The sequence below is a fragment of the Fusarium coffeatum genome, assembly GCF_003316985.1.
Source record: "Fusarium coffeatum strain FIESC_28 chromosome Unknown BRIP53273_contig_9, whole genome shotgun sequence".
NCBI classification, from domain to species: domain Eukaryota; kingdom Fungi; phylum Ascomycota; class Sordariomycetes; order Hypocreales; family Nectriaceae; genus Fusarium; species Fusarium coffeatum.
This window is the reverse complement of record NW_022157808.1, coordinates 74542-90957: the sequence shown is the minus strand read 5'-3', so window position 1 is coordinate 90957 and position 16416 is coordinate 74542. Positions and strand designations below refer to the sequence as shown.

At 47.6% G+C, this 16416-nt stretch overlaps 8 protein-coding genes across 8 annotated transcripts; 4 read left to right on the top strand and 4 right to left on the bottom strand.

The window, feature by feature from the left end:
- Positions 1 to 172: 172 nt before the first annotated feature.
- FIESC28_00378 (uncharacterized protein) lies at positions 173 to 997 on the bottom strand (the record flags this gene model as incomplete). Its single annotated transcript, XM_031154529.1, has 1 exon — positions 173 to 997. One exon carries the CDS (start codon positions 995 to 997, stop codon positions 173 to 175), a length of 825 nt encoding a protein of 274 aa, XP_031021388.1.
- Positions 998 to 1405: 408 nt separating this feature from the next.
- Positions 1406 to 2469, bottom strand: FIESC28_00377 (uncharacterized protein; the record flags this gene model as incomplete). The annotated part of the gene is made up of 3 exons (XM_031154528.1): positions 1406 to 1630; positions 1679 to 1789; positions 1834 to 2469. 3 exons carry the CDS (start codon positions 2467 to 2469, stop codon positions 1406 to 1408), a joined length of 972 nt encoding a protein of 323 aa, XP_031021387.1.
- A 1060-nt stretch (positions 2470 to 3529) lies between these two features.
- Positions 3530 to 4589, top strand: FIESC28_00376 (uncharacterized protein; the record flags this gene model as incomplete). The annotated part of the gene is made up of 2 exons (XM_031154527.1): positions 3530 to 3896; positions 3949 to 4589. 2 exons carry the CDS (start codon positions 3530 to 3532, stop codon positions 4587 to 4589), a joined length of 1008 nt encoding a protein of 335 aa, XP_031021386.1.
- Positions 4590 to 5424: 835 nt separating this feature from the next.
- FIESC28_00375 (uncharacterized protein) lies at positions 5425 to 6333 on the top strand (the record flags this gene model as incomplete). The annotated part of the gene is made up of 1 exon (XM_031154526.1): positions 5425 to 6333. One exon carries the CDS (start codon positions 5425 to 5427, stop codon positions 6331 to 6333), a length of 909 nt encoding a protein of 302 aa, XP_031021385.1.
- A 156-nt stretch (positions 6334 to 6489) lies between these two features.
- On the bottom strand, positions 6490 to 7758 carry FIESC28_00374 (uncharacterized protein; the record flags this gene model as incomplete). Its single annotated transcript, XM_031154525.1, has 1 exon — positions 6490 to 7758. One exon carries the CDS (start codon positions 7756 to 7758, stop codon positions 6490 to 6492), a length of 1269 nt encoding a protein of 422 aa, XP_031021384.1.
- A 426-nt stretch (positions 7759 to 8184) lies between these two features.
- Positions 8185 to 9838, top strand: FIESC28_00373 (uncharacterized protein; the record flags this gene model as incomplete). The annotated part of the gene is made up of 3 exons (XM_031154524.1): positions 8185 to 8607; positions 8660 to 9724; positions 9773 to 9838. 3 exons carry the CDS (start codon positions 8185 to 8187, stop codon positions 9836 to 9838), a joined length of 1554 nt encoding a protein of 517 aa, XP_031021383.1.
- Positions 9839 to 11884: 2046 nt separating this feature from the next.
- On the top strand, positions 11885 to 13011 carry FIESC28_00372 (uncharacterized protein; the record flags this gene model as incomplete). The annotated part of the gene is made up of 6 exons (XM_031154523.1): positions 11885 to 11975; positions 12021 to 12046; positions 12229 to 12334; positions 12388 to 12598; positions 12657 to 12680; positions 12735 to 13011. The coding sequence occupies 6 exons, from the start codon at positions 11885 to 11887 to the stop codon at positions 13009 to 13011; spliced, it is 735 nt and encodes a 244-aa protein (XP_031021382.1).
- Positions 13012 to 13319: 308 nt separating this feature from the next.
- On the bottom strand, positions 13320 to 14579 carry FIESC28_00371 (uncharacterized protein; the record flags this gene model as incomplete). The annotated part of the gene is made up of 3 exons (XM_031154522.1): positions 13320 to 14045; positions 14093 to 14364; positions 14414 to 14579. The coding sequence occupies 3 exons, from the start codon at positions 14577 to 14579 to the stop codon at positions 13320 to 13322; spliced, it is 1164 nt and encodes a 387-aa protein (XP_031021381.1).
- Positions 14580 to 16416: the final 1837 nt, after the last annotated feature.

Here is a 16416-nt window from a genome sequence, read left to right as displayed (position 1 = left end):
GAGATACAAATATAGCCCAAAGAGCCAGAACATCCCTGGGGACCGTAATTTAGAGATCAAGTCGAAGAGGAAAGCGCAACCAATGCTTCAGGCGTTCAATATTCATATACCTCTTTGCTGGGACAAAGCTTCTAAAAACATTCATTACTCTGACACTGGTAAGTGCCGCCCTCTAGACAGACTGCTTCCTTTTCTCCAATATATCAATCATCTCTAAGAGAAAAGGAACAAAGTCCTTCGTCTCACACTGAAAACCCTCATGATTACCCGGCACGGTCATACGTGGACAGCCCAAAATCTCAGCCTGTGCCTCGATAGCCCTAGCATAAAACGCCTCCTTACATCTTGCACCTCTCATAACACCAACACTGGTCTGGTTCTCTTTGATTCGAAAGAAATTGGGAGCATAGCCAAGCAATCTTGGGAACTCATTCTCCCAGAAGTTGCGACTATTTGACGGTTCGGGAGATGCAGGCTTAGGAACTCCCTCGTCATCATAGCCAATGAGACACTTGTCGAATTCTGCCACGACAGCATCTAGTCCCTTTTCTCTGTGCAATGCAATAAGACCATACATCCAGTCGTAAATCTCTGTCGCATCAGGCATGAGCGCAGAAATCCCTGCTTCATGGGAAATCAGATGGACAACCATCTCGGGATAGTCGTGGGCAAATTGATATCCGAAGATACCACCACTGCTACTGCCAAAAACGATAGCTTTGTTGAATCCGACAGCTTTGATAACAGCTCGGATATCACGGGCTTGTTGGGTTGGGCTTAGTGGTTTGTTGACAGGGACTTGACTCGCCGACATTTGGCGTCGGTCGAACGTCGCGCAAGTATAGCGGTCTGATAAAGCGGCTATGATGTTGTTGAATTGTCTCCCGTGGCCGTTACCACCTGGGACGAAGATCATGAGAGGGCCGGCGCCTTGATGCCAGTAGTGAAGGTCGCAGCCCTCATTATGGACAATTGCTCTAGTGGGGTTAAACTCCATGATAAACTGTTTGTTGTGCTTCTGTTAGTTGCGAAGTCTGGCCAAGACATGAGGAATAACGCTACGGTTATATAGCAATGGCCTCACTCGCTCTGCTTACCGACTTTTATTTAGCCTAAAGTTGATAGCTGACTATTGGAATCCTTCGATGTGACTCAGGCCGGTGTTGTATCATGCGATACACAGAGAATCGTAACCCGGTGTTAAGGTCCGCAGGACAGGTTACAGCGAAAAGGGTCATTGGACTTCACATGGTGTGCCAACCAAGTCTATCTTTGCCCAAAGTCTGACTCAAGTTAGTTTAATTGATGAATCTAAGTAGAAGAAAGGTTACGGCGCTTATTTTATTGTAGAGCCCAAGATGAAGGGCTGCACTTTTCCCTGATAAGAACTGAGCAGATAAATTGGTTAGATATCCACACCGTTCTCGCTCACCCGCACAGCCTTGCCCATGATCCTCACAGACTTGGTATCCCGAAGCCACTCGACTGTCAATTGACCTCCCTCTTTGGACTGCTGCAAGGCCTTCAACGTGTTTCCGCTGAAATCGGGGTGATGCTGCGTTAGTCGTGCTGTAGTCTCAGCATTCGACAAAGCATGTGGGACAATAGCTCGGTGGGCAGAGCCCGTCTTCTGGATGTCAGTCAAACTGACGGACAATCTAGTGTATAAATTACTTACGGCAATATCTTCCGCATAGTGATTTCCAAAGGCGTTGAGCACACGAGTGTGGATATGCTCTGAAGGCGAGGTCGAGATTTGGAATAGGTACATGAATTTGTTGAGCGAGGCCTGTTGTATAAGCATATGTTATTGGATCTGGGATAGAGACTTACTAGCTTCTGGGGATCGATGTTAAGACTCTTGAGATCCAGATCAGGGCTATACTCGAGCAAGAGATACTGATCCAGGTCAAACAAGCCAACAGGTTCGCCTTGTCCTTCCCACCCAGATCCGGTCGCCTCTTCAAAGAGTCCTTTCAATTCTTCCCACCTCTCACTCCCCTTTGGTACTGTGGGAAGATCAAGAAGTTCTGGAAACTCAATACCCACGAGCTTCTCGTCTCCGAAAGGGCTCTGATGAAGAGAGGCAGAGACGATGCCATGAAGCCTGGTCAAGTACCTCAGCGTTTGAGGTGGGTTCGGTAGAGTACTAAACAGATGCTGGGACAAGGCAAGAGTAGCATGGCCGCAAAGTGGTCCTTCGTGGGAAACGTTGAACCAACGAACGGCATAGTCAGGCGCGTCATTTCCTGCCTTTAGAGGAACTGCGAAAGCGATCATGGGATATCCCAGTTTTGTGGCAAGTTCTTGCAACTTCGAAGCTGGAGGGAATATCTCATATGGAAACTCCGCATCCTTGTTGTATTCGGGGCTGTCAGTTGGTGCGGGAAGTACAACAACACCAGCTGGGTTGCCTTGAGCCTTATCAGAGGCGAAAGCGTTGTATGCTGTCAAAGTAGTAGAACCCATCTTGGCGAAAATGACTTGCAAAGCAGTTGAGATCGGATAGTTGAAACAAGATCTTAATGCTTTTATATATTTATTAATACCAGTTAGAGTCATCGCAAGGGCGTAAAGATGACTCTGCCCCTCACGATGACTGGAATTGGGTGACTAAGCGAGAGATTGGTAAGAATGTTCTCGAAAGGGAAAGGCACACTTACCAGCGTCCGACTTCGCAAAAAAAACAAAGACTCATTCCTCAAGATCTTAAGAATGTAGTTTCCCATGCTTTTGAAAATGGGAGGATTGACAGTCTGAGTACCATGGCTGAAAGATCTGGGGTAGACACAAAATGGACAGTCGCAGACGTCGAATCAAAGCACTGTCAGACCGAGTATCCCCACTTTGAGCTAACCACCATCTGTTTTTGAATAGCCTAAGCTGGCAGTAGGATGTCTTTTTATGGTCAATTATACGATGTACTTATAAGCAATAGTGAGCGCCAACAGGTAAAGCTGTAGAAGAGGAGGACAGTGTTGGAGAGGACGCCAGTCCATATAAGAGTCTTGATCCACCAAGGGAAAGGCAGGCAAGGCAATCAATATGAGGAAACTTCAGCGCTGACTAAATTTCGTTTCTTGATAAAACGCCTCGGACAGCGAGCTTGAAGGTTCCTTTGATAAGCACTACCATAATGTAGGGCTAGTACATAGTAGCTTTTGCAGGATGAGGCCTTCGGTAAATGCCAAGACTTCCGAGCACGACTTCCGCAGCCAATCAGAACAGACTCACATGTCTGTCAGATTACTGATCGGGCTGCATCCCTACCAATCGTAACTGACAAGCATCTGTGCTTACTTTGTCGGATATCCATGTTTGCGCGAGTAGGAGTGCCGATAAGTTTGATATGCATAGAATTAATAAATACCATGGGGTTTGGGAGTTATATAACTCGGGAGGGGAAGCTGAAGAAAGTATCATCAGCAGCATCAACAATCACATCTTTCAACCATAGCCAGCAAACATTATAACACTCTCAACATTTCAACAACATTTATCCAAGTACCATTAATCTAAAACATTCAAGATGGTTGCAATTAAGACAATCAAGACCTCCAACTCCACAACTCTCCCCAACTCCCTCCCCCAGAATCTCACAGCCGTCTTCCTCGGAGCGACATCCGGCATTGGCCGATCCACAGTCAAACAGCTTGCCATTGCTACAGACGGCAAGTCACCTACTATCTATATCGTCGGCCGCAGTGCTTCAGCCGCAACATCTCTCATCGCCGAGCTTCGCCAAAGCAACCCATCCGCTACCGTCGAATTCATCGAGAGACATGTTTCGCTAGTCAAGGAAGCCGATGCTGCCATGCAGGAGATTTCAAAGCGTGAGACCAAGGTTGATATCTTATTCATGTCTGTCGGTTTCATGTCATTTGAAGGACGAAAGGGTAGGCCACATATCCAATTCCCGCTCAGTTATAGAAGACTAACCATGTGCAGAAACAAAGGAAAAGCTTGAGCCGTCGTTGACAACTCGCTTCTACAGTCGTGTCCGCGCCATCCAAGTTCTTCTTCCTCTTCTTAACCGCAGCGAGAACCCTCATGTCACCAACATTCTCGCCGGAGGCCAAGAAGGTCCTCTGGTCGAAGATGATCTCGACCTCGCTAAGCCAGGAAACTTCGGTGTCGCATCCTCCGCCAACCAGGCTGCCACCATGCTCACTCTCACCCTGGAGCGCCTTGCCCAAGAAAACCCAAAGATTAGTTTTGTCCACGCCTTTCCCGGTCTTACTGCGACTCCTCTTCTTTCTCGAGGATCAAGCGGAATCATCGGGTTTCTGCTTCAGTGGATTGTGACGCCACTTGGTGGTCTGCTCTTTGCTAGTCCTGACGATGTCGCTGCTCGAGCTTTGTTCTATGCCACCAATGCCAGATATACTGTTGAGGAGACTGAAGCTGCGGCTGTCTCTATTCCCGAAGGCCTTGAGAAGGCTAAGAAATCTGCCGGTGGAGTGTTCCTGATCACTGAGAAGAGTGAGCCAGCGGATAATGAGAAGGTGTTGGCTGGTATTAGGGAGAAGATGGCTGGTCAAGTCCAGGCTCATGTGGACAATGTGTTCAAAGGACTTTTTGAACAGTAGTTGGGAAGATGATAAAAGGGCGAAATCTGGGAAGCACGGCGTTTTGGCAATTAATTTTATATGTATCTGTTTTCCCAAATCATATCTACTAGTCAATATTCGAATCAAACAAAGTCATAAGAAACAATCGCGACAACAAAACACTTGCAATAGATGTCAACTTTGTGATCAAGCTTTTCTCGGTTCTCAAATGGTACTTGAGGTGGTTGTTTGGTTGCCTTGTAACTGAGCGCTACTGCGAAGATTTACGCTGTCTGAAGGCGGTATTATTGAAAACATTTTGTGCTGACAGGTTGGTAATGAAAGAACTGTCCTCGGATTATGGTATGAACATGGAGTCTGGGAATAACTAAATTATTTCGTGTTTCATTATGCTTTCGGCGGCGAATCTTCTGACATGTTGAGAAGGGGTTCTGTCGGGCCCGGGGTGCCGTGGGTTTTGATCGCGGCCGGATAGACATGAGCGCTATGCGCATCTGTGCTTGTCTTGGTAGTGCTTTGTTAAGAGCAAAGTACTGGCCCCGCGGCGGAGCGGAATCACTATGAATCATTCTAGACAGCACCTAAATAGGACTAGCAGGACCCCTTGACTCACCTCAAACAGCCAATCAAGAGGCACCAATTCGACACCCATACTTTTAAGCTTCTTCCATTATAGATCGAACGAACATATAAGGCGTGATGATCCTCGTGTTGCTCTTTCAATTCAGCAAGCAACTACTACGTCAGCACACTTGAAAACAGAGTCTCACTTCCATCTCATCAACACTTTTACTCTCCATAACTCAACTTCATGCTAGGAGCAACAACTACTGACACCACTGTAACAACCAACATGACAGCCCTGTCAACACTCCCAATCAACATCGAGGATACCAATCCTCTCACTTCCAACACCATGGATTCAAACAAACCTTCAGATCGAATCTCTCGATCCTTCACCCCCGGCCAGTGCCTCTTTTGTCCCATTGCATCCCCAACTCTCGAGGATGGTATGGTTCATATGCAAAAGTCCCACGGCCTTTTCATCCCACAACAGCAACATCTCACAGTTGACCTTGAAACATTCTTCAGATACTTGCATCTCGTCATATTCGAGTACCGAGAATGTTTGTACTGTGAAACAACGAGATCCACTGTCCAAGCTGTGCAACAGCACATGATGGGTAAAGGTCATTGCAAATTTGACCTTTCGGAGGACTCAGAGTTCGCTGATTTCTATGACTTTTATCAAAGTCGGGAAGACGTTGCTGAAGATTCCTCGAGTGATAGTGGCAGCGACAAGGATAACCGCAGGCCATTGAAAGTGGACCAGGACTCTATGCGTCTGCCATCTGGACGACTCATCTCCAAGAAGACCTCAGCACAAGCGGAGCCTTCGCTTTCTCAAATACGTCGTCGACCACGCACCACAACTCCTCAGATAGAATACGTCACCGAGCCCGATTTCGAGCCTGATACTAGCAATGGCCCTTCTATCCCCGACACCCAGGCGTTGACCAGACGGGAAAGGCGACAGAAGGCTACAGCAGCACATCAACTAGCAAACATGGGTGTCGGTGATCGCACTGCTCTGATGCACCTGTCTTCAGCTGAGCAGCGCTCACTCATAGCTACGAACCAGAGATTTAAGGAGAAGACGCAGAAGGAAGAGGCTAAGAGTCAACGAAGGATTGATAGAAAGGGAAACAAGAACTTGTATGCTTATTGGCACACTGAAACGCCGGTGTATCAGTGTGGTTAGTGAAGGAGCATGGCGAGGTATCAATGTTAGGTCCAAGTCTTTTCGTAATCTAGCTACCAATCCAAGATAACGGTCCCGTTTTTGAGTCATTATTTAATGCTTTGTCGACTAGATATTGGAGGACTGGGGAGATATGAGCATTCTAGAGTGAAGGCTCTAGAAAAGTGACCAAAGGTAGTCAGCCATAGGATCCTTCCACAGCAAAAGACATTCTGTTTTCTCATCATTCCACCACAAATCGTATTCCGTTCCATTCTCCGCCGTCCTGAAAGGTGGTTGTGAGAACAGTACGTACGTCTCAATTCCTTTGGGTAGCAAGCCGCATACCGGACCGAAGGACGCGACAGGCATGAAATATGTGAATAAAGGACCAATCGAAAATACAGCAGTCACCACCATTATGAACCAGAAAGCGCAAAAACTGATGATGAGCGCGATCAGCTCAAGAAGGACCCCACACAGGTTCTTGGATTTCAGTTTGAAGCCAACCGTGCGGTCGATGACGATCTTTCCCAGGGTCAAGAAAGCCAGAAAGCCTGCGACAGTGAAAAAGTAAAAGGTTGGTAGATGGGCGTTTGGTAGAATTGGTTTCACGAGTTCGAAAGCGAAGGGGTAGGAGATTTCTAGGTATCTCGGGAATATTATCTCGCCGTTGTATGTCGCAGAAAGGATACAGAGAACCCATGTCGCCATGCACATCTCCATCCCCGAGCCGGGCTGATAAGGGATGCGATACCACCGACGACAACGTCCTGGATCGCCTCGGAAGAAGCGAAGGACTTCCCTCAATCGCATATCTTTTGTTGCAGGGGAAATAACCTCCGGTGCCTCTCTAAAGCCAGGTAGCTTAAGGAGGAGAAGGACGGACATGACTGAGACAGTAGTGCCACCAACAGCCAGTTCAAATGTGAGATGGTCGATGATGCTGAGAGATTCCCAACCGTAGAAACTCAGCCTTCTTTTGTATAAGAAGATGGTAGCCACGAACTGGAACAGCGTCCCAGCCATAACTGCCAATCTTCCGATTTTCACCCATGCCCTTTCAGACCGGGATTCCTCTATTCTCTCCTCCGTCAAAAGTCCGACACTCTCTTCCACTGAGCGCTCAGGACGTGGTTTCCTCGCAAACAGAGTACTCCATTGCCGGGTATACATGCGGACATGTTGTTGCCAGAATTTGGGCTCTCTCAAAAGGCTGACAGCCAACGAGGTGTGAATGACAAGTAGACCGAGGACTGTTTGGAAGATGACCATAAGTGGAAAGACGAGAAATAAAACTGGTTCGATAGATGCGAGGCGCTCGTCGCGAAGGGACTGGAGATTGCAGAAGGCGACGACTGCTGTGAGATGAGCGACTATCAGCTTGACGATGACCTCCCTCACGCCACGAGTGTCGCCATCAGGACATTCAATATCCCCACTCATTTTAGCGCTCAAGAATGCTAGCTCTGCTCAATATGCTGTGGAAGTCATTAAACCGAATAAGATTTCAGGGCAAAGAGAAGAAAAGGCGCAAGGATATATCGTCTGACACGTCAATTAGGCGGCTGTGCATTGAGCCTCGGTTTTAAATATCAGATCAGGCTGATCAATAGGCAGATTTGAGCACTGATTGAACAACCAATCAGAGGTCAGGTAATCCGCCGGTGAGGGGCAATCGAATGTCTCTCAGGAACACGATCAATTGGTAGATCCATCGTCCGATAAGGCTGACTCATCTCGTATTCGCATCCACTGATTCGATAACTAATATCGACTAAGAGTAAAACATTTGATGGTGCTTACTCCCGACCTGACCTACTTTTGGACACATTTTTCAATCTTTGCATATTTCATTGCGGTTCTTTAAAGATGGAGGCGCTATACGGGAGTCTAAGAGCGTTACCTCTCTCGGTATCAATTCCTCTTACAGTTGGTGTCACAATCTTCTTATCTGTCGTCACCAACGTGGTTCGACAAATATGGTTCCCCAATCCCCATCGCCCTCCAGTCGTTTTTCACATCTTTCCCTTGATCGGAAGCACTGTTCAATATGGTATTGATCCGTATAAATTCTTCTTTGACTGCAGAGCCAAGTATGGAGACTGCTTTACCTTCATCCTGCTTGGTAAATCGACGACTGTATTTCTTGGGCCCAAGGGCAATGACTTCATCTTGAATGGAAAGCATGCCGATCCCAACGCTGAAGATGTTTACGGAAAACTCACTACACCTGTTTTTGGAGAGGAGGTTGTGTATGACTGCTCCAATGCGCGGTTCATGGACCAGAAGAGGGTACGTAATTAACATCGACTATCATCAGCGTGGAGACTAACAGATTTCCCAGCTTCTCAAGCTTGGCCTAACCACTGAATCTCTACGGTGTTACATCCCCAAATTCGTCAAAGAGGTTGAAGACTATGTCCACACCTCACCTTACTTCAAAGGAAATACAGGAATCGTCAACATCACAGAAGTCATGGCCGAGATCACCATTTACACCGCTTCAGGATCTTTGTTAGGAAATGAAGTCCGCGCCATGTTTGATAGCACATTCGCCACTCTCTACCGTCACCTTGATGACGGCTTTCAGCCCATCAATTTCATCATGCCAGGTCTTCCACTACCCCAGAACTTCAGGCGCGACCATGCAAGAAAGACCATGGAAAAGCTGTTCAGCGACATCATTCGTGAGCGTCGCGAAAAAGGAAACCAAGGTGATGAGACGGATATGGTCTGGACGCTTATGAATGCGCAGTATAAAGATGGCAAGGATCTTCCAGACCATCATGCCGCGAGGATGTTGATTGCTATCTTGATGGGTGGTCAACATAATACTGCTGCTAGTGGTGCTTGGCTTCTTCTCAACCTTGCGCATAAGCCCCATCTTGTTCAAGAGTTGTACGATGAACAGGTGGCTGTCTTAGGTTCGCCTCAAGAACCCTTGACGTGGGAGAACCTCCAGAAGTTGACTCTCAACGGCCAAGTTATCAAGGAAACCCTCCGTCTTCACAGCCCTATCCACTCCATCCTCCGACAAGTCAAGCAACCCATGCGTGTACCCGGTACAGACTGGGTAGTACCTCCGTCCCATACACTTCTAGCGTCTCCTGGTACCATTGCTCGTTCAGAAGAGTTCTTCCCTCGACCATCCGAATGGAATCCTCATCGCTGGGACAAAATCGAGCCTCTTGAGAAGGACGATAGAGATGCTCAGACAGTCGACTACGGCTTCGGTATGATGAACAAGTCTGTCACCAGTCCTTATCTACCTTTTGGAGCTGGACGACATCGATGTGTGGGTGAGAACTACGCTTACGCCCAACTGGGTGCTATCGTTGCTACATTTGTGCGATTGCTTCATATCGAACAGCCTGACCCTAAGGCTCCCCTCCCGGATCCAGATTACTCTGTAAGTGTTTCTCCCATTTGATGCCGGTAACTTACTAATAACTTCAAGTCTATGTTTTCTCGTCCTATGAACCCCGCTGAGGTCCGATGGACTCGACGCGAGACAGCGGAATAAGGCAGGGGCGTAAAGGTAGAGGCAAGGCTACACCAGAAATAGAGTTTTATAGAGCATTAGGATGTTAAACAGTTGCTAGACTAAAACAAGGGAAACCCTCGTCCTTCAGATTCTAAAAATAATACCTAGACCCCCCGATGGATGATGTCCAAGTGAGTGAAGTATAAGTAAGCCGGCATCATTCCAAGTTCTAACTAGCTGACATTAAGCTATACTTCCACTTCAAAAAGAAAGAAGAGACAAAGACAGGTTAAACTGGGCCTGTGGATACATCCATTCGATTTGAACGGCAAAAATATGATCATGCTGGGGATCGAACCCAGAATCTTCTGATTCGTAGTCAGACGCCTTGCCATTGGGCCACACGACCCTATCCAATTGTTGAAGACCGGCCTCCGAAAAGAATCCTGTGAAGCCGAAGTCTGAAAATTCACGAGAGTTGTTCTTGTTACTTCGGGTGTATGGGCTAGCGCGTGCTTGTGAGTAGGTTTGGGTCGTAGGAGAGTTTCTAAGATAGAACACCATCGTTGTAGCACGTGCCGATGTAGCCGACAAATTCGAAACCTCTCATTTCATCAAGTTGTGATAGGTCAAAAAATACCAAAATTATTGTTAACGGCAGTCTAGAAACTCTATATCTGATAAACTCCGTTGATATTCTAAATGGCAGATACCTTGCATATCAACCAGTATGCCACTGCAACAGTCTTTCTCCTCTACTCTCCCTCCATCGATTCGTCGCCTCCAACATCTCCGGACAACCTTGAAGGAGCCATCCCCATTTCCTCAAAAACTTGGGCGACACTTCCCATGAATGCGGAAGAGAAGCGTCACCCCATACAATTAAGCCAGGCCTTTCTATGTTCTCCAAGTTCGCCTCCGCAACATCCGCACACAGCTCATCATCGTCTAAGATCATTGCGTCTTGTGCCAAGATCATGTTGTCTCTGAACTTAGGAAACGGGAATATGTCGAGCCAAGGATGGTGAGCAACCGATCTTTGTACCAGTGTCGGCTCCAAGCATTTAGGCGTTTTGGGTGAAGATGGCCATGGACCGCTTTGGTTAAATGGGGAGATTGCTTCGTCTAAACACATTATTGTACGATCGAAGCCGATCAATTTGGCGTTCTTTGCAATGGCTATGTTGACGTTGAGTGTGATAAGGAATGGAAGTTGTGAGATCCGAGGCGCGTTCATGGTGTAGTCCAAATAGGCCATACTCGCAAGAGCAAGTACTCTTTGACTGACGTCCGGACTCTTGAATACCTCGCACATCTCCATGATGGATTGCATCATTGCGTTGGGAGATTGTTGCAGAGCCGCCTCCACTGAAGCTTTGGATTCAGCTGGCAGGTTGGTTTGCTGGACTAGATTGGCGGCGACTCGACTTCTCTCAAGTTTCTGCCGCTTTCGGAGATCTGTGGCAGAAGTATCAGGTGAGTGCCGGTGCTATTAGATTTAGTACAACTTACACTGGGATCTTTTATTGAGTCTGTTCTGCAACCTTCGCCTTTCTGCAGTACCAGTGACCCCGGTCCAGTCCTCACCCGCCTTTTGAACTAGGAGCTGCGGTGCCATAGGCTCAACAACGATGTGATATGGAGCAGCCATCTCTTCAGTTGGACCAAGACTTCTGACAACAGATACTTCTTCTTTCGTCATCACAGTCGACTGAAAGTTGCAAAAGAAAGATTACAACGAGGTCTGAAGATGCAGGTTGCTGATTGTCAATCATCGCTGGCGGCGTCATCTTAGGACAAGTTTGACTCCACTTTATCAGCAGGTTGCATTAGCGCCGTACAAGATGAGCTTAGTTATTGGATAAGCTCACTCTGCCCAGGATTAATCCGATTTTCATGCCGAAGATAAGGTACGTACTGGATATCATCAAGTTGCAGGAGTGCTAAGAAGAATCAAGAGTTGAGTAGATAGATACATGATAGTTGTAGTTGATAATGTTCAAGAAGGATAATTCCTATAGTTTCCTTCCCATCTCTTTCGCATTTGACGGCTTATATCCAACACTTATTGAAAGTACTGTCGTTATGCCTCCTTACAAAATTTCCCCACCGATCAACTGCGATTTGGACTTCAGTCGAGATGGCGTGATTGGTAAATTAGCTATCATTACTGGAGGTAGGCTTCCTTGTACATCTCGATATGGCCTCTGACAATATGTAGGAGCCAGCGGTATCGGAGAAGCATACGTACGAGCACTTCATAAAGCAGGGCAAGTTGTGCGATCCAGTCCTTGACAATATGGGCTGACAGATATATCAGAGCCATCGTCGTTATAGGCGACAAAGATGCCATGGCGGGAGAGAAGCTGACATCCGAGTTACCAGGAACAAAGTTTATTGGGGGCGATACAACTATCTGGGAAGACTAGGTCCGCCTCTTCAAGGAAGCGTCTCAGTTTTCACCTTCTGGTAAAATCCATTATGTGATAGCTAATGCTGGTTTCACGAAAGCCGACCGGACCTTCACATTTGATGGTAAGAAAACTGAATAATCCGCTTAGTCCTTCGACTGATTTATCTACCACCAGGCCCTGGAAATGAGCCCGAGAAGCCAGACTTGCGCATCATTGACGTGAACCTCAAGGGGGCCCTATATACGGCAAAACTCGCCATGCACTACTTCATATCACAGAACGGAACGGAGCCTCAGTCTGACCAAGAAGACACATGCTTGGTCTTCATAAGCTCCGGCGCTGGTTTTCTTGACGTTCCCAGATCCCCAGAGTATAGCAGCACCAAGTGGGCAGTCCGTGGAAATCATGCACGCATTGCGAAGAACAGCGTTCTACTATGGCAGTCGAGTCAATGTGATCGCACCTTGGTAAGTCCACGTACGCCTGGTTGATGGGTCCAATGCTTATCTCATCCTTCACAGGTATATCCGCACGAGTATCTTGTCTCAAGAGCAGTTTGACAAAGTGGAAAAGTCAGGCGTTGAGTTCGCAACGGCAAAGGACGCCGGTGAATGTGCGTTGAGGGTCTTGAGCGACACCAGTATCAACGGGCGAACTCTGTTTGTTTGTGCACGAAAATGGGCTCCCCGGGGGTACATCGACCTGCATATTGAAGATTATCCTGAGAGCTCGTTGCTGCAGGAGATGCAAGAGGACCAGATGAGAAATGCGCCCGTTGAGCTGGGGCTATTTCCATGATAATTAAGGTCAGCCGTTGTGTCCGCCTATATAGTAATGAAGGCCCAGTACGATTACACTTTATCACCGACGTTAAAAAAAGAATTCAGCAGTGAAAGGCAAAGGCAATGCGGCAACAGTTCGAATGATGTTTCCAAAGAGTGTATTGCATTAATGTTACTAAATGCGTATCTCGAGAGCGGTAATGACTGTCAGACACATATCTTCTACGGTTAAATGTGTCCTAAAACTGAGCTGGTTGAAAGTAAAAGTCCTTGAGGTTCATGCCTCTCATGAGCCTTATCACAGGCTTCTCTAAAAAGGTGTCTTTACAAAAACACCGAGAGGTCAGGGTTGTCCCAAGGGACCTCGATATCAACAGCCTCAGCGACGAGCTTCTCAAGAGCAGGAAGCTTGTCGAGTCGGTACTTGGTGCCGACATACTCGTGTCCAAAGTTGAGCATGCACTGAAGCAGCTTTCCAAGGGGAGTAATGCCGTTGCGCTCTCCAATGCCCAGAACGGTGGTGTCGATGTGGGTGGCACCGGCTTCGAGGGCGGTGTAGGCGTTGGCGGTGGCGCAGCCAGTATCGTTGTGGAAGTGAGTCTCGATATCACATCCAATCATCTGGCGCAGGGTAGAGATCTTTTCATAGACCTCACGCGTGGTGGCGCCTCCAACGGTATCGGCGATTCCCACGCGGTGAGCACCCAGTCGGTCCATGAGCGAGTACAGCTTGAGGATCTCGCTAAAGTCGGAGCGGAACGAGTCTTCGCCCGAGAAGCGGACCTCGAGACCGTTGGCTTGGGTGAACTCGATGACTTCCTTGGCCTTTTCGGCGATCCAGTTCAGGTCCTTTCCGTGGGAGTGCTTCATGAGCTGGGCCGAAGTGCCGATGCACATGTTGATTCCATCGACGCCTGTTTCAACGGCGATGCGAGCGTCGTCCATGTTACATCGGATGTGGACCAGGACCTTTGCCTTGAGACCCATCTTGCAGATGGCTTGGGCATCGAGCTTGGATTGTGGAGAGGAAGCGGGTGACGTCAATTCAATCTGGAAACGTCAGTCGAGAGTCTATGACTGTCATTCGGTGTACTCACGTATTCGACACCAATGTCATCCAGAGCCTTAGCAATCTTCATCTTGGTCTCGGTGGTGAAGTAGGCAGTGGCAAACTGCTCACCCTCACGGAGAGTAGTGTCGATGATGTTGAAGTTGGCAAGGCTGCCGGAGCTTCGCATGGAAGTTGCTACAGAGCCGCTGCGACCGCTGAGACTGGCAAGACTGTCTGCAAGAGAGCTTGCATCATCAGATTCATTATCGTTGTCATTGTCGGTGTTGTCGTCAGTGGCTGTTAGGGCGGCTTCCAGGGCTGATATCGTTAGTTATGGACTTGAGGACAAGATATGAGATGTTCATACCGATGCCATTGTCGACTCTCTGAGCCTCAGCAACCCCACCTCCCCCATTGGCACCAGAGCTGCTGCTGCTGGCGCCCTGGCCCATGGTGTGGCTCGTATGGTGACCCACGCTATTCGCTCCGCAGCTATTGTCGCCGCTGTTGCTACTAGCAGCACCTTCACCCATGGTGTGGCTGGTGTGGTGGGAGATGGGGTTGTTGGCTGTCTGCATTGTATCTGCCTTAGCATTCAGACGATGCAGGGTATCTGACTATGTGTTTTTTGTTCTGGTGATTTGTTTTTGATAACAAGTTGGTTGAGTCAAGAAGTGGAGGTGAGAAGAGGCGGCTAGCAAGGTTTTAAGTACCGCTGTGGAAGAGAAAAAAAAAGCCTTAGTCAGGGCAGTTTTGAGGTTAGTGACTCAAGAAAAAATGGCCGAAGGTCGGATCAGATTTGTGAGGCCCTCATAAAGCGGGGTAATGCATGTGAAGAGAGAGTTGTCATTGGTAGATTATACTCGGTTAAGCATGTTATCTAGATCGAGCTAGATTGATTAGCACGACTTCTACCGCTTCCACTCATGACGAGGCGGCATAGCGGTAAGTAAGCCGCCTCCAAAAACGTGACTAAGCCTACGTAGCCAATCACTCGATGACGTCTTTGGTACAAGTGTCAAGATGGCTGAAGAGGTTGGTAAGACAGACACAGAACTCATCAGAATTATGTTGATACAGCAATTGTGGTACGGGCCGTGACGACACACTTGTGAGAAGCAGAGCGACAGCTAAATACTGGATTCCAATTGCGGGTGTTCGAGGTGATGACGTCTTGACCAGTAAAGACTCCCCAATTAATTGATGTCATGTCTGTACTTGTGTCCGGGTTAGATCAAGAACAACAAGACGAACAAATTGTACAGCCCAGTCAGCCGTTACACTCCACCATGGTATAGTAGATGCATCATATATTCACTTCCAGAGTTCGTTTAAGCGTGGGAGACGGATGAACGAAAGATAGCTGTGTAATTGCGGTTTTGCTGTCGTCCTAAACAGCGACTCTATTTGTGTCGTTCCTCAAGACCTGTGTAATCAGAGCCAGGTGCGAAGCGAGCAACCCAAGTTTTGCGCTTGTTGTCCATTCGCCTGAGGAGACGCGTATGATGACTGAACATGTGTCGACCAACAAAACAAGCGAGACGAGCGTCAAGTCTTCCATGGTTATCACACTTAATGCAGGGAGAAAGAAGCAGAGGGTGGAAGGAAGAACTTTTCCTCATACTGCTGATTTTGTCTGTCTTTTATATGCCCGACCAATTCACACGACCCGCAAAGCCGCATTTTGGATTGAATGCTGGTTCGCAAGTGATTCACTTGGTTGTGGTTGAGACCAGGGTTTCATGCAAGAACACGGATGTCACGGCTTTGTTTTATCATTTCATGTGATTGCACCTGGAACCTTTCGAAAACAAGAACAAAACAAAAATTCTGACTGCTGCGACAGTGATATGCATCCTTCAGAGTCAAAGCGCAGCGTTTGTGGTACTATAGTATCACAAGATGAGAATTGAAGCGTTTATTGTAGGGTAACTGGAGAGCCAAGACGTCATAGCGGCTTATCGATAAGCAGAATGAAGTTATCGCGAAACCCGATAAAGAAAAATGGATCACAGCTGCTTGGAGGCCTATCAGTACCTACACGAAAGATGCAGGGACAAAATAGAACAATGACATATTTACAGATCGCCAAGCGGAAAGCGAATGTCACCAAGAACATGCAAACGGAAAGACAGGATGGAGATCGATTGAAGTAGTTTAAATCCGGTAAAATCTCCAGAGAATGCAGTGTCGGGATATTATAAATAGAAGGGCTTGGCGAAAAAAGGGGGATCTGTTATTGCTTTGGCATTCCAGACGAGACCAGACTTCAAAAATAACAACCAGAGACCTTGCTTAGTGCGGATGCGATTAGCGGAAAATTCCTTGGACCGATTTTAGGTATACGAGGTTTTTGGCTTTGATCTGAGA